The following is a 27,586-nucleotide window of genomic DNA, read 5'->3' on the forward strand; positions in this document are numbered from 1 at the left end:
ACAACAACTCAATACAACACTACCTCTTAGACAAATAATATACCTTTCTTATTTACAACAATATGTAAGTGCCACGTGGCACTTATAATTCAAGAAAATTCAGGAAAAAAACAGAGTGGAAATCTACACCTTAAGTTTTAGGCAGTGATAAATTCACCCCCTGCTATGATGAATTCACCCCATATTTTTCAAAATAGAAGGTACAGCCCACACCATGGGATGACCCAAACCCCACACCATTGGATGACCCAAACTGTCCATTTGGTGGGCCACAATGTAAATAGGTTGTGTCCAAAAAATCACTTCCATGGGATGATCCCAACCGCACAGTCTATATAAGTTTCCATAATGTGAGTCCCTCTTTAGATCGGAGGGTTAGAATCATCTACGGAAATGATTTTTGGGGCAAAACCTATTTGCGGTGTGGCCCATCAAATGAGCGGTTTGGATCATCCTATGGTGTGGGCTGTACCATCCATATTGAAAAAAGAGGGGGTGAATTCATCATAGAAGGGGGTGAATTTATCACCGCCCCTAAAATTTATCCCTTCCCATTTACCTCGCGGGCAATCCGCTACTGAATCTACCACGTGTCAAGTGCCCCTATTCAACACGAAGCGGGCCCCACAGACTCCCAATTCCGACCGCAATTCAACTCTATTGAACATTCGATTGCACGGCGGCGACAAACAACATCCCTATCCGACGGGTCAAAATCCTCCACGTGTAAATCCATCTGAACTGCCACGTCAGCACAACCACCCCACGATCTAGACCTCCGGCACGAAGCGAACCGGTTCAACCCAGCCAAACCGGGTTTATCCAACACTTCCTCCGGTTCAGTCTCTTTCGCCGGAATCTCATCCAAAACCGGCGTAATTTTCTTATCCGCCGGTGATCCATCTGCGCATTCCACGGCATCTCTGTGCCGGCACCCGATCCGAAAAACCGCCCCAAAACTCGCCCAAAATCCCGGTTTTCCCGGCACGGATCGTTCTCTCTTCTTTATTCGATCTTTCCTTTGCCTAAATCTCTTTTTTTCCTTCGGTCTAACCCGGCCAATGCAGGACACTTTGGGGGAACCCGGTTCGGTCTCCGTATCGGCCGCTTCCACGTCTCGTTTCGGGAAGAACCGGATACTTGCAGGCCGATAACTAGGTCGAAGATCTCGGCATAGTTTGCCTGAATCCTGCACTTTTGGTAGACCGATAATCGAGGATTTGGTCTTCAAATTAGAATAAAATCGCTGTGAAGCCGAAACAGAAGAAGCTGAATTCGGATTCAAATGAAAATTAGAATTGGAATTGGAATTCCCTTTTGTCGATTGTTTACGCTCGTAGAACGCGTTTTGATCTACCCAATCGAGTTCATCTTCTTTCTTTAATCGGAAAGAATCGGCCGGGAGATCTGGACCCTTGACTGGAATTTCTGAATTTTCCGGCACAGGATCGCCGTCGATTAGGGTTTCGCAGACGATTTTCCGGTCTCCGCCACACATTAGGGTTTCGAGATCTACGTGTGGCATCGATATAGAGGGAGAGGGGGACAGAGATGAAGGAAAAAAAATGGTCTAGAGTGGAATTTAAAGGTTGGAGAAAATGAAATGGGCGATGATTTTTTCACCCTCTATAGGATGATGCGCCCCCCTTGTAAAGTGAATTGCGGGCAACTTTAACGCTTTTTGACATCAAATCGGGAGCATCATCCTACAAGGGTGTGAAAAAATTATCTCCCAGTGAAATAAGGGCGATTATGAGAATTTGTTAACCAGGGTCGGTGGTGAATATCATGATTCACGACTTTCATATTTTAGAGGATTGATAAACTGAAGGGTGTCCTTTCATAACGCAGCTGCAAGGGTGCCCCATTGGATCCACGTCACCAATGTGCATTTATTATTCCTTTACTTTTTCCATTTTTCAGTGCTATTATAAATTCACATAAGGTGGTGATGTGGATCTAGTGAGGGGATTTGTAAGGGCGCTCTTCATTTTAGCATTCCTCTACTAGAGGAAGTCTAAACTGAAGGAGCCATTGTAAAAGAGAGGTGAAAGGGCTCCCCATTCGCTGCACATCACCATCATGATGGTGATGTGCAGCCAATAGGAGAGCCATTTCACCTCTTTTTTGCAAGGGCTCCCTTGAGTCTAGAATTCCTCTTATAATTATGATACACATCCTAATTATGTAGCCATAATCAGGATGTGTATCATACTTGGATAAGCTTATCTTGAATTTTCTTGTCCATTGTTCGTTCAATCTATTCTAGTAAAATTTTATCCAATGAAAGAGGCCACGTAAAATGAGGAGAGCAAGTCTATCAAATGATAAAATAAATCCCGGGTTCATATACCCATGGGCCACAGCCCTAGTTGTTCATTTGCAAATCATATGGTTAAGTTATATTTGGGTTCTTTCTGTTTGGTTGCCGGGTTTTTTTTTTTTTTTGTTCATGGGATTTATGTGGGAGAAAAAAAATCCAAGGAGATTGGTGAGAAAAAAAGGTTCTAGAAGTATCCCGGTAAAATAAAAATCCCATGTTTGGTTAACCGGACTATGGTGGGAAAAAAAAAAACTTTGTTTTGTTGCTTGAACTGTTGGGAAGAAAAAAATTCTTCTCAAGCTTATTTTTAGTTCCTGGGATTATTTTGGTTCCTGGGATTATTTTGGGATGGGATGAAAAGGCAATCATTACAAGAGTGGGATTAAAAAAATTCTAGTGCTAAAAAGCAACCAAACATGGGATGGGAGGAAAATTTTACTGAAACTTCCTGGGACAAAAATTTTACTGGCAACTAAACGGAGGGCCGATTTATACAGCAGAGAGGAGAAGGGAAGAGAATAGTGGAGTGGATCAGGGAAGGAAAGATATTATTTTTAACATCATTTGGTGGGATATTGAAATCTCATGTATCACGCCTAAGATTTAAATATTATAGATTTTAAGGATTAAAGTATCCAATATCTACCTAAAGCACCTTAATCTCTTTTCCAAATCTTACTTTTATCTACCTAAACCTTTTCCGCAAGCCATGTCTAGGACAACATAATGGCTTTTTTTTTTATTTCTTAAAAACTACACGGCATATAAATCCTATTGGAATATTAGATTAGAGTACTTGTTAAGCTATTACTCAAATAAATAAAGAACAATAAGAAATGTGAAATGTTAACTTAATTTTGTAAATTCAACTATGTAGTATTGGCCCGTACCATAAGAGGATCCAAACCGTCCATTAGATGGGCCACAGCGTAAATAGGTTGTGCCCCAAAAATTATGTCCATAAGTTGATCCTAACCCTCCGATCTATAAAGGGTTAGGATCAACACTCTAACATTCAGATCAGAGGTTAGGATCAACCTATGGAAATGATTTTTGGGGCACAACCTATTTAGGATGTGGCCCATCTAATGGACGGTTTGGATCATCCTATGGTGCGGGTCATACCGTACTTTTAATAAAGTGAGGAGTGCCCTCATCAAAATACAGTAGCGCTGATAACATTTCCCTAAATTTAATATGATTTATATGGTACACCTTCCAAAAATCTTCTCCTAACCTGAGAAACCTCTTACCAATTGAAGGTTTGGGATGAAATTTTTGGAGCAACCTATCTAGAGTGGAGACAAATAAATGAATGCTTTAGATCATGTATCTTTATAATACCCACGCAACCACCGTAGATAGTTAATTTCATATATTGTTATGTGTGTTACCTTATCTGGGTATTATTTAATACATGCAAATCATGGTTAGAAACAGTTTTGGGAAGTGATATATCCGCCCCTTTTGATCACCAGGAACACCCCCTGTCAGTGTTTGTGGCAATCAAGGGCATTGAATTCTTCTGACAAAAGTACAAGAGCCCCTCTTTAGTCATTGATACACTGACAAGGGGTGTTCCTGGTGATCAAAAGGGGCGGAAATATCTTTTCCCATGGTTTTATATCTTTCTTAATTAATGGCTTCCAAAGTGGCCTTAATTTACCATTTGCATATAAGATTAAATAAATTGGGTGGTATCCAAAGAGGACCTAATTTTTTTTATTCTAATAATTGAGTGATTAAGATTTTAAATGTCATCAACCAATGGCGTGTTGCTCTAAGATTCTAGAAATACATTTTGGTGTTATTACTTTAGTTTGGGTAAAGTCTGGTTAGGATCGATGCAATCCGCACGACATTTTACACACAAGCCATTGTTGGGGTTCCACACGAAAGGGAAGATCCCACATTGGAAAAGAGAACCTAATGTGAATGGGGCTTATAAGGACTTAGTACCCTCCTCTTCTCAATGGCTAACTTTTAAGGTTGAGTTCTACCCAGGTCCCAACAAGTGGTATCAGAGCTAAGGCGGGGTCCCTCGAGGACAGAGATCACTTACTTCTCATGTTGGTTAAACCAATGGAGAAGATTGTTAGGGTTCCATGCCAAATGAAAAAAAACCCACATGGAAAGAGAGAACCCCGTGCGGAAAAGGCTTATGAGGACTTAGGGCACCCTCCACCCCTTAGTGGCTATCTTTTCGGTTTTGGCGAGGACTGAAATTTATTCCGAAACCGAAATTTAAAACCATGCCTCTAAATAGAATTTGTAGTTCTAGAACTTTTGAGGGTAAACTGCCATTTTGAGTGGAATATTGTTTCTAGAAGGCAAGTAAACATTATATCCTTGTCAAAGTAATACAACCAGAATTTTATTATTATATGATCTTAAATAGTCGAATTTGCTCTGACTTTCAACAAAGTTTAGTAGTCACTGATTATATTTTGCACAAAAAAAAGATGATTTGGAACATTCAAGATATTTAGTGACAGATGCTAATATAAAAATAAAAAAATAGTTTTAATATAAAAAATCAATATTTGCAAAAAAATATTGGAAGATCCAAACCATTCCTTTGTTGGGCCAGAACGTAAATAGGTTGCGCACCAAAAATCATTTTCACAGGTTGATCCTAACCATCTGATTATATGTCGGACGATTACGATTATCCTACGGAAATTATTTTCAAGGCATGGCCTATTTACGTTGGGCACAACAAATTAATCGTTTAGATCTTCGAACGAGGTGGGCCCATCATTTTTTTTTTTAAATATACACACCTACATATGGACACCGATAGAGAGAGAGGGGGGGGGGCGCTGATAAGGACACCCTTAAAATCAGGCATACCCTCAATTAATTGATAACATATGACTGATAAGGACACCCTTAAAATCAGGCATAGCCTCAAATGTTGACAACAATTTAAGTTTTTACATATAATAAGTAAAGAGTAATAAGAGAATTAATTGATAAAATATGACAGATATGGACCGCCTCAAAATCAGGCGTGGCATCTATTTAAGTTTGTTATATATAATAAGTAAAGAGTAATAGCAAAAGAATGATATATTTGCCCCTTTTCTTCCCTGGGCCACACCTTGTAGTGTAAAAACTAGAGCTGCAACTTGGGTCGGGTAAAAACCCGACCCGACCCGAAAATAATATGGGTCGGGTTTAGAAATCATGGGTCTTGGGTAAGGTCGGGTGTTAAATTGCAAAACTCGACTCAATCCTGGGTAGGGCCGGGTTTTAAGAAAAAAAAACCTGAAACCCGACTTGACTCATGTAGGTGTACTGTGTCTTTCTTAAATATCTCTTGAATAAAGTAGCAAATTATTTTCCAATATATTGATACAATTGTTTTCATTGAGGTAATCATGTCTGTTATGTGAAAATATAGTGACCTTCTTAAAGTTATACACCATATTGATACAATTGTTTTCATCGAGGTAATCATGTCTGTTATGTGAAAATATTGTGACCTTCTTAAAGTTATACACCATATGACATAAATTTTGAGATTTTTGGTGTCGAGATTTGTTTTTTTCTACGATCTTTAAAATTAGCCTCTACCCTACGCTATAAAATGAAAACCAAACCCAACCCAAGAAACTATCTTGGGTAGGGTCGGGTTTACGAATTTCACATTTTCTAGTAAAAAATTAGACCCGACCCGAGATAATTCCCTCGTAGGGTAGGGTTTTGGAAAACCCGACCAGGCCGACCCGAGTCCCACCCCTAGTAAAAATAAAAAAGTCATAAATACACTAGAGGGGGGTGGCACAGGGAAGAAAAGGGATGTGATCCATTTCCCTAATAATTAATAATTTATAAATGATTTCTTAATTTAAGTTCGGGTCTCATGCTCTAGTGGGTAGGACATAAAATGTCACCACATTAAGGACACATGTTCAAACCCATGCTTAGAAAATTCCTCCATCATCGGTAAAAGCTATTTTTCATGTTTTTGTTTCGTGTGAATAAACTATTTTTTATTGGGATTTGCTAGGGAATGTCGCAGAAATCATTTCGCTGCTGGGATGTTGCATGTGAGAGCAGCCACACAGGCTCAGATTTTGTCTTGTTCATTTAATTCATCTGACGTGGCTGCTCTAACATGCAACAGCCAGCCGCGAAATGCCTTCTATGATGGTCCCTAGCAAATCCCTTGATTATTATTTGAAACAGCTTTAGATGGCATGCCTTGAATTAATTTCCACAGCACCATGTTTAGGTTGCAAGAAATTTCTGGGAAAAGTTTGGAGAAGAATTTTTTTTTTCAAAATTTCAAGCATTTCCATTTGTATGATTACCCATGAAAAAAGTAACTCGAACCATTGTAAATCAAGTTTTATTTATATAAACATTTAATTTATGAGAAAATGGTTTATGCACACAAGTATAGATAAGTTATCTACACACTAGCTTAAAATACAATGGAGGCCCACATTGTTTGGGTGATCCAAACCATTCATTTGATTGGCCCTCACATAGATAGGGTGTCCACAAAAAATCAGCTCCATATGATCATCCTAACACTTCGAACCGTAGAGGCAAAAAATGAACAGATTTGTGAAAGTTTTATACACGTCAATTTTACCAGCACAGATCGTAGGGTTGGGATGATCCAATGGAGCTGATTTTTTGTGGACACCCTATCTATGTGATGACCAATCAAATGAATGGTTTGGATCACCCAAACAATATGCCCTCCACTGTATTTTAAGTTAGCGTGTAGATAACTTATCTACACTTGTGTGTAGAAACCGTTTTCTCTTAATTTATGGGAGATGATATTTCACTCCTCTCGCTGATGACCTGATTTGACGTGAAAAGTGGGCAACTTTATGTTGAATCACGTTATAAGGGGTGCGTGCAAGTAATGCAGGAGGGGTGAAAATATCATCACCCTGTCCCTAAAATTTATCGTTTATTGTGAAAACAAAAAAAATCGTAGGAAAATTTTTTCCTCAAGAATTGTTTTTCCTATAATACAGACGGGCCTAAGTAAAGTTCAAGATGTGAGTTATTAATGGAAAAATAATTTAGTTCTAAGACAAGTCATTTATATAATAAGTCTTCTAGTCAAAGAAGCAATAGATATGCTAACTGCATTTAAAATCAAATGATCCATTGCTCAACTTAATCTACAATACAAGTGAGAAATCTTATTTTGAACAAGGAAGATTTTCAATATCCATGTATTAGTCATCAAGCAATATTATATAGTCAAAAATTTTGACTAAATATTTTTTGATATACACGTACTAGTCATCAAGGAATATTATTTAGTCAAATTTTTGACTAAATAATATTTAGTCAAATTATTATTAGTCAAAATTATAATTTTAAAAATATTTTATAAATTATTATAACTTTAAAAATATTTCAACTCCTAAAAGTGTGACTGTGTTGCCCAAATTTTGTTTGTTTTGTATTTCGTTGGAACGACAATCATTTTTCAACATGAGAAACAACAAGGATACAATTTTTAAGAAGAAAAATCATGATTTTAGAAGTGAATTAAGGCATTTTTTGATGAAAAAATGTCACAACATTTAGGATATTTTTAATAATATAATGAGGAATTCTAGACTGAAGGGAGCCCTTGCAAAAAAGAGGTGAAAGGGCTCTCCTATTGGCTACACATCACCATCATGCATTAATAACTGCTGAAAAGCCAAACATGATAGTGATGTGCAGCCAATGGGAGAGCCCTTTCACCTCTTTTTTGCAAGGGCTCCCTTCAGTTTAGACTTCCTCTAATATAATTAGTGTAGTTAGAATCATAAAGGAGATCGAACACCTATTCTTTTTTGGTAAAATACTTGAATATACACACAAGAAGAATAGAACAATGTATTGTCGTCAATAGAACGTAGTAATTTTATTTTAGCCAGTAATCATTTATTTTACAAAAGTAAATATTAAAAATCCAAAAATGATCAAAAGAATTTGTTACGCTCTAAATACGGAAAGAATACTTCCTCCCAAATAACAAGCTCTAAATCCTCTAAATTACAATAAGGGCCCGTTTGGATACCCCTTGGATTTGGATTTAGAGGTGAATTTGGATTTTTAAATCCAAATTCGGCGTTTGGCAAGCCTTTATGACATCTGGATTTGGATTTGAGTGAAATCCACAAGATTTACAAATTTCTCATGTTAGTGTAATTTTTTGGCTTTATAAATCATTTCTGCGAGAGGTTATTTATAAATCTAAATCTGACCCTTAAGGGTTAAAGTGACAAAAATATACCAAAAAAGTGTTAAATGACTTAAGTACCCACATGACATTAAAAACTGATCAAAATACATCGTATTAGGTAAACTGACTAGAAAACCCCAAGTCAGGCAAAATGACCGGAATACCCCTATACTAGGTAAAAATGACAAAATACCCACGAGTCGTGCAAAATGACTAAAATACCCTTATAACATAAAAATTATCAAAATAACGTCATACAGGGTAAAATGACTACAAATACCCCAATATCATGGAAAATTACTAAAATACCCCTAGATCAAGTAAAAATGATCCATGGCTCATAAAAATGACTAAAAATACCATCATGAGATAAAAATGATAAAAATACGACATATTAGGTAAAATGACTAGAAATACCCCTATACCAAGTAAAAATTACAAAATACCCATGAGTCGTGCAAAATGACTAAAATACCCTTATGACATAAAAATGATCAAAACAACCTCATATATGGGGTAAAATGACTAAAATACCCCAAGATTATGGAAAATTATCGAAATACCACTATATCAAGTAAAAATGACCTATGGCTCATGAAAAATGACTAAAAATACCCTCATGAGATAAAAATGATAAAAATATGTCATATTAGGTAAAATGACTAGAAAACCCCCGGGTCACGCAAAATGACCGGAATACACCTATACCGGGTGAAAATGACCAAATACCCTGAGTCATAGAAAATGACTAAAACCCCTATGACAAAAAATGATCAAAATATCCCCATATAGGGTAAAATGACTAGAATACCCCTGGATCATGGAAAAAGGCTGAAATGCCCCTATATCAAGTATTTTAGGGCTTTTAGGTTTTGTTAGATTTCAAATTCAAATCCAAAGAGCATCAAAACAAAAAAAATAATTTAGATTTGAAATCCAGATCTATGCGTGGTCATCCAAACGGCATTATTTATAAATTTGTGAATTTTAAAATTCTTGATTTCAAATCCATGGATTTTGGAAATCCAAATTCACCTCCAAATCCAAATCCAAGGAGTATCCAAACGGGCCCTAATGGAATTTGTCAAAATAGCAAAATAAATAGTATTAAGATATCTTTATTTCTTCTTGTAATGATTTTGAATTCAATCCGGCTTAGGATTGATCCTTATAGAGCTCATCGAGATTATTGAAACATTATGCTGTATGTTCATACGCTATATCCATCAAGTCTTGTGTATGTCTCGGCACACGTTCATACACGTGCGCACTGTTATACTATCAAACATCCTTAACAATATCATCTAGAAGTGTTTTGTGCCACGTTTGGATATCCACAAGATTTAGATTTGGATTTCTCACAGCAGTTGATATTTGGAACTAGATCAAATCCTTAGATTTCCAAATCAGCTACAACAGTGAAAAAAAATCCGATTTTCAAATCTGTTCTACAAGATTAATTGGAAATCAATATTTGTGGCAAGTATCTTAACCCTCGCTTCCCATGGATCCTACTTCTTGTAAGAACCGGCCTACCGGTGCTTCCTACTTTTCATAAGCGACTTCCTAGGATGGGTCGGGTCCGGTTTGGGTTGAGTAAAATGGCTCCTCGGGTCGAGTTTGGGGGACCCAACCCGACCCTAGTTGCACCCCTTGTAGTTTTACCATTTGAAGGCATAATAAAAAGCGAAAAATCAAGGAACAAAAATGCCAAAGTTGTTTGATCGTGACCATTGATTTTGTGGGTCCCTATGATATGACCCATATCGTACTAGAATTAGACATCTCATCCCTACCACGCATAAAAATCTATGGTTTATGAATCATCCAATCAAGGTGAGAACACCTGCATCGGGCAGAACTTGTGATAGCCCCGTAGATCAGTGACCCCATCTAAAGTGAGCCCCACAAGATGCCACGTGTACCGTGAAGATTGCGGAGGAATACCAAACTCGGCTGACAAACAAAGGACTACTAATCCGAGCCAGTGTCGTTAATCTTAATAGTCTAAAGGGCAATATCGTCATTTGATAAAATTAAATTAAAGGAACGGTAACTGGACCATTGATGAAAGACCGCCACGTGGCGGCAGATTTTCTGATCCCTCCGAATCCGACCGTTGGGCCCTCATATGACCGTTGCATGTTATTTACCAAATGCTCTTTTCAGAGAACTTTGAAAAACCGTTTTCATATTCAAAACCTCTCTCTGTGACAGACATTTTTTGAAAGAGAAAAAAAAACCCAACGTTCCATGGGATGCATTTCTTCTAAATTCTCAAGAGGAGATTTCAAAAAAGAAACTCTCTTGACTCGCAATGGTGATTTTCCCAATCACATAGTCTCTCTCACTTCAACTACTTATGGAGTTCTCAATCTTGATACAAAACCCATCAAAGAATTAAGGAGATCTCCTCCTCCTCATCTTATTATACCTAAATCAAAAAATAAGGGTTTAGAAGAACCAGAGATTATCAATGCCTGGGAATTGATGCAAGGTCTTGATGAGGAAATGCTCGATTTCTCACCTGAGAGAATAGCCCCAAGCAATTTGGAGGGTTCGAACCAGATGAAATCTCCAAAGAAGAAGAAAATATTTGTTGGGAAAGAGAATAAGCAGAGGAAGAGCGATTTGGACTATTCGGGGACGAAACAAGTGTTGAAGCCTTTGAGTTCTTTGGAGAATATACAGAATTTTGCCACACCCAATTCGAGAATTCGGTCCAAAAATCCATTGAGCAATTTGAAAATTCAGAGTGTTGGATGCGATTCGAAGTTCTCAGTGTCGTCACGGAGTCTAAGCCCTCTGTTTGATCCAGAGCTTGTTGCGTTCTTCGAAAGAGAACTCTCTGAAGAGGAAGAACAGATCAAGAAGATGGTTTCTCCAAAACCCAGAAAGGGATTGCCTCGAGATTCAGATTCAATGCTCGATTCGTTCGAAAAGAAGTGCCCACCGGGTGGGGAAAATGCTGTGGTTCTCTACACAACAACATTGAGAGGGATTAGGAAGACATTTGAGGACTGTAATAGCGTCCGTTCTACGATTGAATCGTACAATATTCGCGTGATTGAGAGAGATATTTCGATGGATTCGGGGTTTAGGGAGGAGCTAAGGGTGTTAATGGGGCAAAAAGAAGTGAGGGTTCCTTTAGTGTTTGTGAAGGGGAGGTTGATTGGGGGGACAGATTTGGTTTTGAAGTTGGAAGAGGAGGGTAAATTGGGGAAATTGTTTGAGGGGATTCCACGGGCGGTAGCGTGGTGTGAGGGATGTGGAGGGTTGAGGTTTGTAATGTGTATGGATTGTAGTGGTAGCTGCAAGATCTTAGATGAAGAGCAGAAAAAGATGGTTAGATGTGGAGAATGCAATGAGAATGGATTGATTCAATGTCCTATCTGTTGTTGATCAACTGCACCAAAAAAAAAAAAAAAAAAAAAAATTCCACACCTACCCACCAAAAGAAATTTGAGGATTTTTGTATTGGATTTTGGATTTTGTTTAGCCTTCTGGCTTTCTTGTTTGCCATTGTTGCTTGACTATATTTATCCCTTATTTGTTTTTTTTTTCTTCCACATTTTTCACTTCTATGTAAGAATTGTATCGAGTTCAATGAAAATGGGTTTGTTGATTCACACTGTCCTATCCAGTCCTTGTTCAATGAAAATCGGTTCTGTGTTACGTTGTTTCGAAGGTTTGATTTGTGGATTTCCACACATTGCTTGATTATTCTCCCATTTTTTCTCTTTAGCTTATGATGGGATTTGGTGATGAAAATATTAGGATGAGGAACTGAAGGTTTGATGAGAGAGATGTGGAGACTGCAATAAGAATGGATTCTTTGAAGATTTTTATCATTTGATATTTGATTTATTCAGGCTTCTAGCTTTTTTGCTTGGCCTATTCAGCTCCTCATTCAAATCTAATTTCATCCAATTAAATCATAGAGAAAAGGGAATTAAATGGGAGGATAAATATACAGACATGGGGGGTGCAATTAGAATGGTGGGATGTGGTTCTTTTTTTTTGCTGTTTTGTGGGTTTGATATTGATAACAGATGTGGAGAATGTGATTGCAGTTTCAAATCAGGGTCCTCTGTTTTTATTGGACTTTGAAGAAGATCCACCAAAAAGAAGTCTGAAGATTTTTCAGGGTTTGGGACATCACCTTTTGCTTTGCTTGGGAACCTTTATAAATTATTTCTTCTCCAATTTCCTTTCTTTTCTCTTCCTTAAGTTTGAATTGGTTTATTGTGGTGAGACGTGGAAAGAGAGTGTAATCAATTAAAGAGATATTTGTCACCCGCCAAAGAAATTTGAAAGTTTTAAGAGCAATAAAAGAAGGTGGTTTAGTATTTAGATTGCATTTAGGCCTTGCATCACTCGTTCAATTCAGCAACTAAACAATGATGTGGGCCTATTGTGGATGGATCATATTACAAAATTTACCTCCATCCAATGCGTTTTAAACACATTCTTTTGACTAAACAATTCTACTCCACCATATTTTATAAATGACAGAATCTTAAACTCATTTTCTTGTGTTTCCGTTTTTTTAACTGTGTTTTTTTTTTTTTAACCGGTACCGTATTAAACTCAAATCTTTGTAATCCCGTTCTTTTGCCGAATCATGTTTTGCTAACTATGATCCAGACACCTTAGCGGTCTAATCAGTCAGCTTTTCAAACCCATATATTTGACGAGATATTGGATGGAGTATCAGGATCTTCTATCTCATTTCATCATGTTAGGGAGATGGGCTAATAGCTAGGCCGATAGCCTCACTGATAGCAGCCCGATCCAAGGGACCCAAGCAATACCTCAACTACATGATTCTTACTATTCCTACTTAAATCAAGGCCCGAATTACCCACAGATGCACCATCAAAATTAAGCTTGGCAATAAATACAATGTGGCATCCACCCGAGTATCAGCTTACTTTGCCTTTCCTACTTCCAACTTCAAAGATTGTCTATAAATCACTGACTGAAAAATGCACCCTTTCATTCATTGGCATTACGCACACGTTAATGGAAGAAAGATATTGAGCGAAGGCCAGTTTAGAAATTATTGGAGTTGAGGAACACTTCTTTGGCTGATATTGGGGGTGTCATTTTCATTTATCAATTCTTTTTGAGCAATTATCAACACAAAGATTTGCAAGGCAATTTTGCAGAAAGCCATTTCGCAGCTGATATGCAGAATAGAACAGCCACCTCAGATGAACTTAATAAAAGAAACAACATCTGTTGAAAGGTGAGCCTGTGTGGCTGTTATCTCATGCAAAAGTTAACCGTGAGAAGGTTTTCCTTGAAATTGCCATACAAATCCCATCAAGTATAACACATTGGTTTTGAGTTTTTTCCAGGTACAATATTTCTTTTCATGACAAGAGAATCGAAAAAGATTTTGGGAAGAAATGGCCAAGCTCCAGTAGCACCTGGAGGGTGAGTTTCAGGCTAAGGCCCCTCTGAGGCAGAGTGGAAAACTTGCAAAAGTCGCCGTCGCCATAGAAATTAAGGAGACTGTCTTATCCGAATTTGTTTTAAATATGTCAGATTACAAAAGCAGGTAGATAAAAAGTAAACAATACCTGATAAGAATCCACAACATTTATAAGATTAGTTGTTACCATTTTCGGGGTACTTGCTACACGAGGATGATAACCTCATAAAACAGTGTGCAGAAATAAATAGGGGGCATGTTAAATCTCCAGCCCAAGGAAGAAAATCAATACGGGTGAAACCTGCGCCCACGGTTGTTATCGCTGCTTTGGCGTCCACGGTTGTTATCATTGCTTTGGCGCCCGCTCGAACCACTGCTCCTATTTCCACCTCGCTGTGAGGGCGGCGGTGTGGATACAGGAGCTCCAGGCTGTTGCCTGCAATAAGACGTCAAGTACAATATAATTTATATATCAATAGATTTTTCCTTTTTTTTCGAATGGTAGATTTTCCCTCTCTCTTAGGCCACATTTGGAAATCATGAATTTTTTTCTCATGGATTATTTGCTTACTCAATGGTAAGGGACGCCAGGGGAGCAAGATATCTAAGAGGGCATGGTTCAGGAGAGGGTGACAAACAAGGGAAGAAAACTCTACTCAAAATATGATACTTCTTCCCAGTTTTTAGCCTTTTCTCACCCTCTATTCACCCATGCTCTCTCAAGTCTCCCTTTACCCCTCTCACCACATTTAAACTAATATTTCATGGAAAAAAAATTCATGGTTGCAGACATGTCTATATCAAGAAATTACCTCACTTGAGATTATTGAGAGAGAGAGAGAGAGTTGAAAAAAAAGGGAAAAAAAATCAGCACTCCTCGACAATGACTACTTACAGGACATATCCAAGCCGTCCATCTGGTAATAGCATAGGCACCATTGCCATACCAGCAGGGGACGGTCCCCTGCCATAGATCATAGGCTGCAAGACAAAAGCCATTGTTATGTCATAAACAGTCAAAATAGCCTTAAAATAAATGGACCACTTGAGACAAAAGCCATTGCTATGTCATAAACAGTCAAAATAGCCTCAAAATATATGGAGCACTAGAAATAGATTCTGCTGCCTATTGTTCCAAGCCTATGTGCCAGTGGTACTAAGGGTTTAGATTTTATCGGTTCTAATTTCTAACAGAAAGCAACAACAAATGAAAACACACCTGCCCAAAGCCTGCGCCATACCCAGCACCGAGAGAACCATATCCACCACCCATTACACCATAACCACCGCGGAGTGGATAGTTAGGAAGAAGACCCGACTTTTGTGAATTTGGTCCAGTGTCCGATTTCCGATCAGTTTGTGGCTTCGCAAGGGAACACTCGAGAACTTGACCTGTAAATAATTAGAAGCCCAGCTTGCATCAAATCAACATTTTATAATCCACAAAATGAAGAAGATACGCAACACAAGAGCTTCAAAGCAAGGGCCCACCATCTATTTCGTATTTTTCAGTGTTCTTGAGTGCCTTCATGGCACTAGACCTCTCTGCAAAGTGAACAAATCCAAATCTGTTCTCGTGTCCAGACTTGGGGGGTGGCAGTATAACTTTTGTGATCTCACCGTTGTGTTCAAATAGTTCCTTTAACTGATCCTGTGTTATGTTTTTGGGCAAGTTTTTCACATAAACTGCCTTAACCTGCAGATGGAAAAAAATCCAATATTTGTCAACCTAACACATTGTTTGGAAAGAGTGCCAACTGCAAAGCCAAGAAAAGAAGTACCAAAGCCGGAAATGAATGAGAAGACTTATAAGGAGTACCTGTGAAGTAGAAGACTCGGCACTTTTAGGGTCAGCCCAGCTCACTGTTGGGGCGTTAGTGTCTAGCTTGAATTTTGGGCTTGACATTTTCTCCTTTGAGTACTCGGCACATGCACGGTTATAATACTCAATGAATGCAAACCCACGGTTACGGCTAGAATTTTGTGGATCCTGTTGCAGCAAAGTGCAAGACTTCAATGTAGTAACAGATCAACCCATCCAACATCATAAAACTGGGGCTCGTAAAAAATAAAACAGGTTCAAAAATATCACTTACGAAAGAACAGGAAACTGGCAAGTGTCCTTTTTACCACAGTAATCTAGAACTTAAAAATAAAAAAAAATAAAAAACCTTACCTTGAGTAGTTCCACAGTGGTAACCCCAGGGCCAAGCTCTGTCACAATCTTCTTCAAATCTTCATCTACCCAGCTTCGTGGGACATTACCAATAAACAACCGATGCTTTGCTTGGGATGAAGAACACTTTACTTTTCTTCCCTGAAAGATTTATGCAAGTCATAGGTGATTCAACAGAGATTCCAGGCAGACTAAACACTAGTACTATTTTTTCCTTCAAATTTCCGTACCACTAATGTAACACAGGTAGCAACTGACCAAAAGAAAACTCTCCTTAAGAATGTAAAAAACTAAAAATTGCTACATTTTTCTCAAAGCTCCAAACAACGATAGAAATCTTGATTATTATTGCAAGAAACTGCCACTCAATAGGAAGTGATTGCAGAACTTCATGCAACTCTCAAACCTTGGTACGAAATTCTATAAAACATCAAAATTAGTCAAAGTATATATAATGACGTGTCTACTATCACTCAGGCCAACTGCAAAAAATGGAAATAATGTATTGCCAGAAGATCCATGATCTGTCTACATGACTCGAGCTGTATTTGCCATTTTACAAAATGATGTTTGTGCCTGTCCAAGCCCAGTGACAATGAGACAAACATGCAAAATGAAACAGAAACAATAAATAATGAATGAAATTACCTTGAATTCAGTATTATTCAAATCCTCAATGGCCTTTGAAGCCAATTCTTTAGTTCTGAAGGTCACAAAAGCATAGCCCTTGTTCTCTGTCGAATCCTTGCCTTTCATTATCCTGACCTGTTATTGCCAAACATGAACGTAAGCATACATTAAGCAGAATGAAGAAAGGCAATAGATACAACAATAATTTACCTCAGTGACTTCTCCAACAGCCTCACAGAAGTTCCTCAAATCCTCTTCGGAGGCATCATGAGGAATTCCACCAACATATACTTCAGAGCCATGTGGAGGAAGAGCAAGAAGCTCAGCATGCTTTTCACTCTCATCACCATCCTTCTCATCTGCAAATTTCATCTCTTCATCACCATCAGCGACAGCTCCATTGGGGCCTGCAGTGTCTTCTTCCTCTTCCTCTTCGTCAGCCTCTTCTTCTTCTTCTATCTCTTCCTCTTCTTCCTCTTCCACTTCCTCTTCTTCCTCTACTTCTTCATATTCAACCTCTTCCTCCATAGTCTCTTCACCGTCATTATCACCGTCAAGATCCACCTGCTCTTCGGGTTCAACTGGCTTTGCAGGCTCAACTGGTTTTGGAGCAACTGTAGCATTTGCTCTTGTCCTCGGCATCTTGTTTATCTAACAAAATCTTACAAGGCGACTGTGAAGGAATCGTAGAAGCTGGGAGCATTTGCACAAGGAAGCATACAAATATGGATAGGTGGAAAAAAATGAATGGCCAACAGGAGTTGCAAAGTAAGAACCTCGACAGAATGCATGCCATGAGTATGGCTCCAAGGAGTTTCAAAGTGAAAGATTTTCTTTAAAAGGGATGATAAAAACAAGTAGCACTAATAGAGACAGGCAAGAAGAAAGAACCCCGAAAGATAATCAAGAGGATGCTCAACAGGTGCAAAAATGAAGAAAAGAATTTCTTGCAGTTTAGATACCAGGCTCCCGCCAAAAAAATACTCGCCAGTTTAAGTGTCTATTTATCTAAATTCCGGCACAATGCAATGGGAGAAAAGAAGGAAAAAAACAGAAGCAGCATAATAAGAAACAAGGAGTTGGACAGCTGGTAGTAAAATAATAAACAATAAGACATTTGTATTCCTCCATAATAATATAAGAAGACAAAATGTGACGATATTCATAAAAGAAAAAAAAGGCAATGAATGTCCAAAGCAAAAAAAATACACAACTCCAATTTCCAAACAATGTAGTCGATCCACAGATCTCCATAGAGATAAATGACATTGATAATGGAGGTTTAAAGCGGTAGTGAGGAGGCATAGAAATAGGTAACCTATGAAGTAGATACAAATTATAAAACAAACACAGAAAAAGAATAAAAGAAATCCAGTAAAGGAAAAGATCAGTGTTGGGTAATTAATCATGAAAAATTCTCCAAAAGCCAGTAAGGCATGAAAAAAAATGTTCAACATTTCGTTTGAGTTGTCTCAGTGGGATAGCATTAACCTAATAATGGGCATCAAAGTTTTAAGAAAGAAAAGAAGAAACTCATCTTATATCAGTTAGTAAAGAAAATTGAAAAAGAAGAACACAAGCACATGCAATTCTGAAACACATTCCTACGCATAAGGTGGGGATCGGAAGGTTGGTGGAGTTACGGGGTAAAGCACCCATGGGCTGAATTTGGGGTGCAGCATCCAGTTTCCAACCGAAATTGAAATTTAAAACCATGATATCGCATAATCATCATCATCCACAAATGATTCCAAGATTGAACCATCTACGTATGTTATAGACTCATCCAACCAGAAAGTTCATCAACATGGACCAAAAGTTATAGATCTCCCGTGAGGTTTGACTTGATTAGTTTGAATAGTGTTTGAAACCAATTCATTCAACAAATGAAATCAGCTCTGAAGGGATCCCTCATATCATATGCTCGGGGCATAAAAAGACAAATTGGTTTGATTTTTTGTGTTTATTCTTGTTCATAACTTTGGCTCTTTTGCAGCTTTTCTTTATCAATAAAGCTTTCGTTACATCTCCATTAGAAAAGAGTCAAAAGACTCATAAATAGGCAGACATGCCAAGTAGAATTTCATTAAACGTTCATTTATAAGAATAAATTGACATTTTGCACTAAAGAAGTGCTTGATTCAACAAATTTGGTTATCCTTTTGGACTAAATAAAAAAATAGTAGGGAAGTATCACGCACGCCTTGACTTCAGAAGGGCAGAACTCCATAAGACCATCATTTAAGTATATTAGAATTTGTAAGTAGGCATTTTCTTACTGGTAACATAGGTATGATAAAATTGGGAAGATTTAAAGGGTTGTTTCACACTTAGAAAAAGTTTCAACAAGTAGGATTTCTAAATATTTAGCATTTACCTATTTGTGATTAGTTTCTGGTTATTGAGCAGTTTCCTTTGTTTTTTTTGGAATGGTGTTATTGAGAAGTTTCCTAGGGCCTCGGCAAATGTTTATAAATATGATTCCATCATTCAATTTAGTATGTCTGGTCCGAATCGAATCAGGCATATTTATGTTTTACTCCGTGTGACTATTCCTTAGCCAGGCTTGGGCAAAATAGCAGAGCAAATACAAGTATTACAAGCATAGCAAAGCAAAGCAAAACTTTGGTTATCTTCTTTGTTGATCATTCTTCCTAAGTTTCAATCTGTCATTTTGGTACAGAACAGAAACTTGAATAAAAGACAGTGAGTTGCAATGTGTTATGGCTACAGGAGATGGTGGACTCGCTCATGATGCCTATGGTGGTCATGACCTACTCACATGGACCCAATTGAACCTATCCCTAAGTTATAAATTCCGTTTCGTTCGCCGTTTTGTTATGGCTACCTGAACGGAATGTTTCGGTGTTTCGTCCGTTTCGTTCGGCGTTTCGTTCGAAACTTTTCGTTCCGCTATGACGAGGGAAATTTTTTTTTAATAGTTAAAAATATGAAAAAAAAATCAGAAATTGAGATAAAAATAGAAGAAACAATTAATTAAACAAAATATGTAGAATATCCAACATTTACTTAAAGGAAAATCACTATAAGCCGAAATGTCTGTGTAACTGTGTTGACCAGTGCGTTGTTGATCAGTGCCTGACAAGATGAAAAAATTTTAGAGACCAAATTATGAGACTTTTTTTACCAGACTTTTGGAATTTAATAATGTTTGGACCGTGATAGATTTTGGAAGTTAGGATTTTGACCCTGCCCATTTTTTCGAATTTTGTACTAGAACTGGAAAGTTGACTTTTTATCCTTTTAGATTTGGGTTTTGAAACTATTTTTAATAGATTTGGGTCTTAAGTAAATGGACAATAAAAATACTACATGTAAATACTGGGAAGAAGAGAGAACCAGGCAGCAGAAACAGGAAAAATCAGGAAGAGATAAAAAAACAGGATTTGGGGAATTCTGGATGAAACAGCACATTCCGCCTGTTTCGTCCGGAATTCCGACCGGGAACGGAATGTATGGTCGTTCCGTTCCAGATTCCGGTCCATTCCGTATGGAACGGAACGGAATTTATAACTTAGACCTATCCACAATTGGTATTGTCAAATTGATTGCACAACTGCCTAAACTGGTACTTAGAAATATGGTGAAGATTGCAGAACAACATCAGTGGCTATGGCAGGTCTGAAGTGGAGAAAATCCTACGGCACGAGGAGATAATTGTTCGTTCATTACTCACAAAGTCACACCCATTTGGTGTCAAGCCAGGAGGAAGACAGCATCAATGGGCCATTTTGTAGCTATCTAAATCAGCATGGGTGATGAGGACCATCCCAGGTCTCATATTTAAAATTTTAAATGTTCTTAGGTGTCTTTTAAGTCCTTATAATTTATAAGAGGGCTACCACAGACTTTAAACACCAATATCCCTTGGTTTCTTTGAGTTATGAGGGTTTTAAATATGCCCCACACATATATTACAGGAATTTTAAGAGAGAGAGAGAGAGAGAGAGAGAGAGAGTTTAAGTCATCAGAAGTAATTTTACAATTTTAGTCTCAAAGTGTTAGGGTTTTTGTTTAGGATTTTAGAATTTTTTAGTGGGAAATGATTTCAGCACAACTATGTATTGATACATGACGCTCATGTATCTTGTCTTTTAGCATTTAACTGTCACGTAAGTGCTCTTTGGGGACCATAAAAACCCTTTTACATCTCTTTAAATATAAAAGACAATAAACCTGAGTGTCATGTATCAAAATATGTTTGTGGTGAAATAATTTCCCTTTTTTAGTTTTCATCTTTTTCTTATATTGTAAGCCTCATGGCACTTTTTCTTTTAATAATTATGATATGGATGCTATGATGGAATGAATGAATGAAAAGATTGATCTTCGTTACTTTCCAAAATTGTGGGAGTGAAGCCTTCATCCTCAAGGTGTGATGCCTTGATCTTCTCTGAGATGTGAAGCCTGGAATCTAGGTGTGATGCCAAGAAATAAGTATCATGTTTTTTTATTACTTAAAATCTAGGGCTGCTTAGAAACGAAGATGGGGTTGTGATTTGGGCTTTCAGTGGGCCAATAGGGGTGACAGACTCTAATAAGGCGGAAGTTCGTGCCATACACCAAGGAAGCAAATTGCTACAAAATGAAGACTTGAATAGGTTGGTGATAGAAGGGGATTTTCTCAATGTCATTAGGTGGCTTAGAGACCCTCATGTCGCCCCTTGGAGATTCGCAGCTTTCTTTGATAATATTTAGGATATAATCGGATCCTCCTCAATTGCCTTCAATCATTTTAGGCGGTCTGCAAACGGAGAGGCCGACAAACTTGCTAAAGTGGGTGTACATAGGAACACAGTTGAGCTCTTAGATTTCCTCCCACCCTAGTTGTTTTTTGTTGTATTATGTTATTTTTCAGGCTCTCTGTCTCATTGTAATTTATGGGATCTCCTCGGTCTTCGTTTGGTTTTAATGAAATTACTCTTACCATTCAAAAAAAAATCTAGGTATCGCTATTTTATCTCTTTTTTTTCTTGATTTCCTCTACAAAAACAATTTGTTAGGGAACTTGAAATATTCTTTCCTCTTGCCTAAAACCTCACAACCCTAGTTTTTCTTTTTATTTTATCAATCTTATCTCGGCCTAAACCTTGTGTCCCTTAATCTTGTCCAAAACCCTTTGCATGCACCTTCCCGGCATACATTTGCACCTTCCTAGCATACTTCTGCACCTTCCCGGCATACATATGCACCCTTCTAAACCTGCTTGAAACCTATTAGAAATATATTTCCAATCGCATAACATATTTCGGCCTAAACCTTGTGCCCCTTAATCTTGTCCAAAACCCTTTGCATGCACCTTCCCGGCATACATTTGCACCTTCCTAGCGTACTTCTACACCTTCCCGGCATACATATGCACCCTTCTAAACCAGCTTGAAACCTATTAGAAATATATTTCCAATCGCAGAACATATTTTAGGAACCAAAATACTAATTTTCACCTTTCTTTTTCACCCCTAACGTCCATTCCATAGATCCGCTCCACATTAGATTGGTATCATAGCGAAGCATAGTCCTTCCTTCAATCGTTCTGCATCAATGAGTTTGTCAATTACCTAAGAAATCTAGAGGGAAACAAACGCTACTGCCTAGGTTTCGGACTCAAGAGAGCAGTAATTTCAGGGTCTGAACTCACAAGAATGAAGCTCTATTCAATGGGACAAAGGGAGGGGTGGGAAAGGATTTTATTTTTTTATTTTTTTATTTTTTTGAAAATTAATGATTTTATTGCAGGGAGCGGTGGGAAAGGATATAGTCACTTTGTGTGTGCGTAACTTCAAAGTGAAATAAATGTGCAAATCAGACGTAGCCGGAATCCCGGCTTAAGTCCACCCAAAAAAAAACCCTCATGTATATTCAGTATTTGCAAAAAAAAAAAAAAAAAAAAAAGCATAAAATGGGCACTTATATGGATAATGTAGGTAGGCCTGTAGAGATTCTAATGGTAGTTCGAAAAAAAAACAGTTAATGGTTATAACGATAGTTTGCTAGAATTAGTGATGTCCAGGTTTTAGTCTCCAATTGTTATTTTGCAATTGCTTTAAAGTCTCATCTGCTAATATAATTAAAGATATAGGCATTAGGGAGTTAGTAAAAATTGGTTTTGGTTTTGCTTATTCTTCTCCATGTTTTGTTTTCCCAAAATCTGCTTCACATCAAGCTATTGATTCAATAAGTTGTCAATCATTTTGTGCTGAAAATAAAAGATAACTGTCAACTGTTATTAATTACAAAAGAGAAAATTTTAACCAAAAAACAAAAAATCAGTGTGAGAAAACAGGTAAGATGAGTGCAGAAGTAGTTCGTGAACAGGATTTAATTAAGAGTTGGAATCTTACAATGTGATCACAAGAACTACGAATTGTCAAATGTAAGATCGGCATTTGTTGCCTAAATATCTTTGCTATTTCATTTCTACACTCTCATTGGACTACACCAAATCATAACAATTAATCAAAGTAAATATTTCGCCCAAATACACCATGCTTCAGAGATGCATAATGAACCCATCTATTAACAGGAAATGACAAGCAAGATCTTTAACCTCCTTACTGGCATATTCACTCAAAACACAACGTAAAACAAGGTGATCTACAACTTGTAGTTTCAAAAATCCATTTCAAGAAGCTATTTATTGTATTATCCCTCATGTCTCTCATACATACAAATTGTGTATACAACCCTACAAGTAATAACATTTCGAATATTGTACGTTTGCCTACAATATTAATGCAAACCTAGAAACCCTATGTTTGCATTAATATTGTATAATGGTCTGTCCCCTTTGATCAACTAATTCCATTTAGAATTTGTGTTTTTAATATTTTCTCTCTACGTTGGCAAGATAAGTGTTCTCGTATCAAAATAGTATGGCACCCACTAACCAGAATTTACCAAGTTACCATAGCCCATTACAGACACAGGCCTGCTCCCCACCTTGGACGAAGCCCATTTTGTCAGAACCTAGGAGTCCAACCCATAAAAAATCTTATCGCATCCCTTTATTTGGCATCGCCCTTATCTTTAAAACCTTTAAAAAGTCTTCACCCCTTATCTCAAGGGGTGGATGTTAGGGTATGGATTTGGGAATCTTCAAGAGTATTCACATCCAGATCTTTTTACAACCACTTGTTACCCTCTAATGCTGAACCGGAAGTTGCTAGAGTTTGGTCTATCTCGGTTCCTCCTTCTGTTGGAGTTTTCAAGTGGGCTGCTATTCTAGGGCAGATTCAAACGATTGATTTCCTAAGGGAAAGAAAGATGATTATTATTAATCACTGTATTCTTTGCTAAGAAGATGGTGAGTCGGCGATCCATTTGCTCCTTCATTGTAATTTTGCTAGAAAGGTGTGGGGTATGATGTTGGGGAGGTTTGGTATACATTGGGTTTTTCCTAGAGATATTGCTCAGGCTTTGGAATGCTAGCAATATGTGCCGTGGGGGAAGAAAGGAAAAATCCTTTGGAAGTTATCTTTTTTTGCTATTATATGGTCGTTGTGGCGGGAAAGAAATGCTAGAACTTTAGAGGTAAATCCAAAAGTGCCCTCTTTGTTGCTTCAAAAGCAATAGCGTTGACAATATCTTGCGCTAAGTCGATGCCGCTATTTAACTTCGTGTCCGCATTTGAGTTATGGTATGGATGGAGAGAAGTGTGTTCTAGTTCGGAATGGGATAATATTATTGTACAAGCATGGGACCCTCCGGTGAATGGTGATCGTAAGCTAAATTTTGATGGATCGAGTCTAGGTAATACCAGCCCGGCCGGTATTGGAGGGGTTCTTAGGGATGACAAGGGGGTGGTGATTTTGCCATATGCAGGCCCTATTGGTACTGTTGATTCGAATGAGGCGGAAGTAAGTGCGGCTTATCAAGGAATTAAGTTATTAGAAGGGGAAGATTTAAATAAAGTGGTGGTGGAAGCTGACTTCATCAATGTTATCCGTTGGTTATCCGGTTCACATAAGTTTCCTTGGAGGTTCCCGAACTTTTTCAATGAGATTCTTGATATTATCGGAGATTCATCTATGACGTTCAATCACCTCAGAAGGTCGGCAAATGATATGGCGGATTCTCTTGCTAGAAGAGGGGTTGGGTTGGAGTCGCTAGAGAAATATGATTTCATTCCTCTCTGATGCTTTTATTCTTTGAGCTGTAGTTTTTCTTTTTCTTCTCTGTACTATTCGACCATCTCGGTCTTTTTTAATGAATTCTACCATTCAAAAAAAAAAGGCTTCACCCCTATTGTTCTTCTTCTTGGGAGAGTGTGTTGCAATGACCACGAGGGGGCTCACTCAAAGGTGTCGCTCACAGCCGGCACGTTCTCAGTGTTGAATAATCTGTTGGAATACTGTTTTGTAGTTAATTTTTATCTCTTAATAAAAGAGAGCTTTTTTCGAATGATAAAAGAGATCTTTAGTGTTTATATTTTTTTTAGCTTGTATTGCATGACCAGTGGGGATGTATTAGCTGAGACCATGTATTAGCTCTTGAAATGGAAATACTTTCATAGAAATGTTGGATTGGTTTTTTTATTCCATCATTTCCAATTTCTTCATTCAAATCTACAACAGTCTCGCAACTATAACACCGGATAAGAGCTTAGCAAGACCATTACTAATAAAATAAACCCATATCTAATAAAAAGAAAAGGAGCCCAAAGAAAATCTTCACTAATTAAATCCCCTAAAGCAATAGCAGAAACGAAGAAACTTTGAAATATTCAGAAGTCAGCTGGGCTAAACTCCACACTACGAAAACCCTAAATATTTCCATCGAACAGTCTGTATGCCAAAGAGATAGAATCAACGAGAAAGCCCTGGAAATAGGTAGCAGATCACCCAATGTAACGAAAGCAGTGAAAAAAAAAAAAAAACCATAAATCAAGAGAGCATGCAGTATAAAGAACATTATTCGCAGTTAAAATCCAAGTCGCAGAATCCGAACTACACCAAAACAGTTCCCAAATGGGACTGTTACATGACTAATTGGCCGTAACACAAATAACAAAAGAAGAAGATAGAAAAGAGGGTAACACAAATAACAAAAGAAGAAGATAGAAAAGAGGGGGAAAGTGGCTGATTCGAGACACCGTGACCTACTAACGGTTCAATTCGAGAGGAATCATGACTCCTAAAAATAAAATAAAAACCTTCCTTTTTTGCGTCAAAATTCTCTACATTTCCATTGTAATACAACAACTTAAATACAAGCACAAAGTAGTACACACAATCCATCTACTTGCCCACAAGTCATCCACAACTAAAACCCATAACCCTAAATCACATAACCCACAACCCTAAACACATAATAACTATATTCTCACTAACCCCATAAACAACACTAGCATGCACATATCAGCAACATAAAACTCACGGAAATAGTAACTCTAGAAGCAAAGGACAAATGTAGAGATTCGAAAAAGAAACTATCTTCAAATGCAAGGGAAAGAGAGAGAATAGAGAATAAGACAAGATTTCCTAGTTCTGAAATTCCTAAGAACGCAATGATATCAAAGAAATCACATACAGAAAGAAAAAAAAATCTACTAAGATAGGAAAGAAGATTACCAGAAAGAAAAATTGCTAGCTTCCAATTCAAGGAGCGAGAGAGAGGAGAGAGATAAATCTGTTGATGAAAGGGTTTTATAGAAAAACCCTAGTTTCAAGTTCTACGCCCTGAAAGTATGAGTCCGAAAGTAGCCCTGTTTCATATATAGAAATTGTACTGGGAAAGTAGGGTATTTTAGTCATTTTGACAATAAAAATTAATAAATGACGACAAGACTCTGAGCATACTATAACTAGATTGGGATGTTGCTAATGTGCGCCGGTATAGAGCTAGGGATTAATCTGCGCACTCCGAGTCCTGAGGACTGAGTCACTGAGGAGCGCCGAGTGCAAATAAAAACACAGCGGGTCCCACCTTAGGTTGATCGAACCATTTATATTCTTGAACGTTGAGCACTCTAGACGGGGAGTTAGTCCCACTCCCACGGTCCCACCCATGGTTAGCAAGACGTGAATTGGCAATTAATCCGGATGGCAGAGATTGAATGCAGAGGAATGATAGAATGAAGTGCGCCCTTGTAAAAACCAGTTTCAAGAGCGCCCCCATTGGTAAGTTTCAGCAAAAGTCAAAGCTGTTTTCATATTTTCATGCGCCAACTACATTTTGGGGTGCTATCTTGAATGCACTTTGCTGAAACTGATCAATAGGGATGCCCTTTGAAACTGGTTTTTGTAAGGGTGCCCTTCATTCTATCATTCCTCAAAAATTTCATTTAAAAACTGGGATTTGCTAGCATCCATCGCATTAAGGCATTTCGCGGAGTGTCTATTGCATAAGAGAAGAGCCACCTCAGATGAATTAAAAGAATAAGACAAATTCGAGCCTATGTGCCTGCTCTCTTATGCAACGGATCCTCCGCTAGCAAAGCCCTACTTTAAATAATTTCAACAGCAGGTCCTATAGTTCTTTTTCTACAACTTTCTCATGAAAGACTTTCCGTTGGGAAGTGATATATCCGCCCATTTTGATTACTTGGGACATAGGCCAGTGTACAAGGGAAGCAGCCCCATTGAATCCTTTTGACATCTGCAGTCATTGATACAATACAATGCTGCTGGGTGTCCCAAGTAATCAAAAGGGGCGGATATATCACTTCCCTTTCTTTTTCCTATGGAGTTTTCATCTTAGAGGGGTTTCAAAGCTTTTGATGTAAGTAACATTTGAACAATTTTATTTGGGATTTGCTAGGGTCCATTGCAAAAGGCATTTCAT

The 27,586-nt window shown here is 37.9% G+C and overlaps 3 protein-coding genes across 5 annotated transcripts; 1 reads left to right on the top strand and 2 right to left on the bottom strand.

Annotated features, from left to right (window-relative positions):
- Window positions 1-607: 607 nt before the first annotated feature.
- Window positions 608-1,525, bottom strand: LOC143863379 (uncharacterized). The gene has a single exon (XM_077374056.1). It carries the CDS (start codon window positions 1,523-1,525, stop codon window positions 608-610), a length of 918 nt encoding a protein of 305 aa, XP_077230171.1.
- A 9,195-nt stretch (window positions 1,526-10,720) lies between these two features.
- On the top strand, window positions 10,721-12,166 carry LOC143863842 (uncharacterized protein At3g28850-like). The gene has a single exon (XM_077374620.1). It carries the CDS (start codon window positions 10,791-10,793, stop codon window positions 11,937-11,939), a length of 1,149 nt encoding a protein of 382 aa, XP_077230735.1. The 5' UTR covers window positions 10,721-10,790; the 3' UTR covers window positions 11,940-12,166.
- A 1,878-nt stretch (window positions 12,167-14,044) lies between these two features.
- Window positions 14,045-26,525, bottom strand: LOC143863298 (heterogeneous nuclear ribonucleoprotein Q-like). Of its 3 annotated transcripts, none has more exons than XM_077373989.1 (9): window positions 26,374-26,525; window positions 16,994-17,434; window positions 16,802-16,918; window positions 16,154-16,294; window positions 15,797-15,967; window positions 15,469-15,673; window positions 15,197-15,369; window positions 14,873-14,958; window positions 14,045-14,413 (listed from the first exon to the last, which is right to left on the bottom strand). In XM_077373989.1, the coding sequence occupies exons 2-9, from the start codon at window positions 17,423-17,425 to the stop codon at window positions 14,263-14,265; spliced, it is 1,476 nt and encodes a 491-aa protein (XP_077230104.1). In that variant the 5' UTR covers window positions 17,426-17,434; window positions 26,374-26,525; the 3' UTR covers window positions 14,045-14,262. The 3 variants fall into 3 exon arrangements, with proteins under 3 accessions (XP_077230104.1, XP_077230105.1, XP_077230103.1); XM_077373990.1 differs by having other exon boundaries at window positions 16,994-17,476; window positions 26,374-26,488; XM_077373988.1 differs by lacking the exon at window positions 26,374-26,525 and adding an exon at window positions 23,146-23,205.
- Window positions 26,526-27,586: the final 1,061 nt, after the last annotated feature.

The sequence above is a fragment of the Tasmannia lanceolata genome, unplaced genomic scaffold, assembly GCF_043159265.1.
Source record: "Tasmannia lanceolata isolate RefF3 unplaced genomic scaffold, GAP_Taslan_0.1 ptg000044l, whole genome shotgun sequence".
Lineage (NCBI taxonomy): Eukaryota > Viridiplantae > Streptophyta > Magnoliopsida > Canellales > Winteraceae > Tasmannia > Tasmannia lanceolata.

Bases quoted from the DNA above. Each gene is read 5' to 3' on its own strand.
- LOC143863379 (XM_077374056.1), bottom strand. From the start codon at position 1,525: ATGCCACACGTAGATCTCGAAACCCTAATGTGTGGCGGAGACCGGAAA.
- LOC143863842 (XM_077374620.1), top strand. From the start codon at position 10,791: ATGGGATGCATTTCTTCTAAATTCTCAAGAGGAGATTTCAAAAAAGAA.
- LOC143863298 (XM_077373988.1), bottom strand. From the start codon at position 23,190: ATGCCGATCTTACATTTGACAATTCGTAGTTCTTGTGATCACATT. The intron at 17,435-23,145 runs GTAAGATTCCAA...AGATTTTGTTAG, and splicing joins GTAGTTCTTGTGATCACATT to ATAAACAAGATGCCGAGGAC. The intron at 15,370-15,468 runs GTGGGCCCTTGC...AATTATTTACAG, and splicing joins TGAAAAATACGAAATAGATG to GTCAAGTTCTCGAGTGTTCC.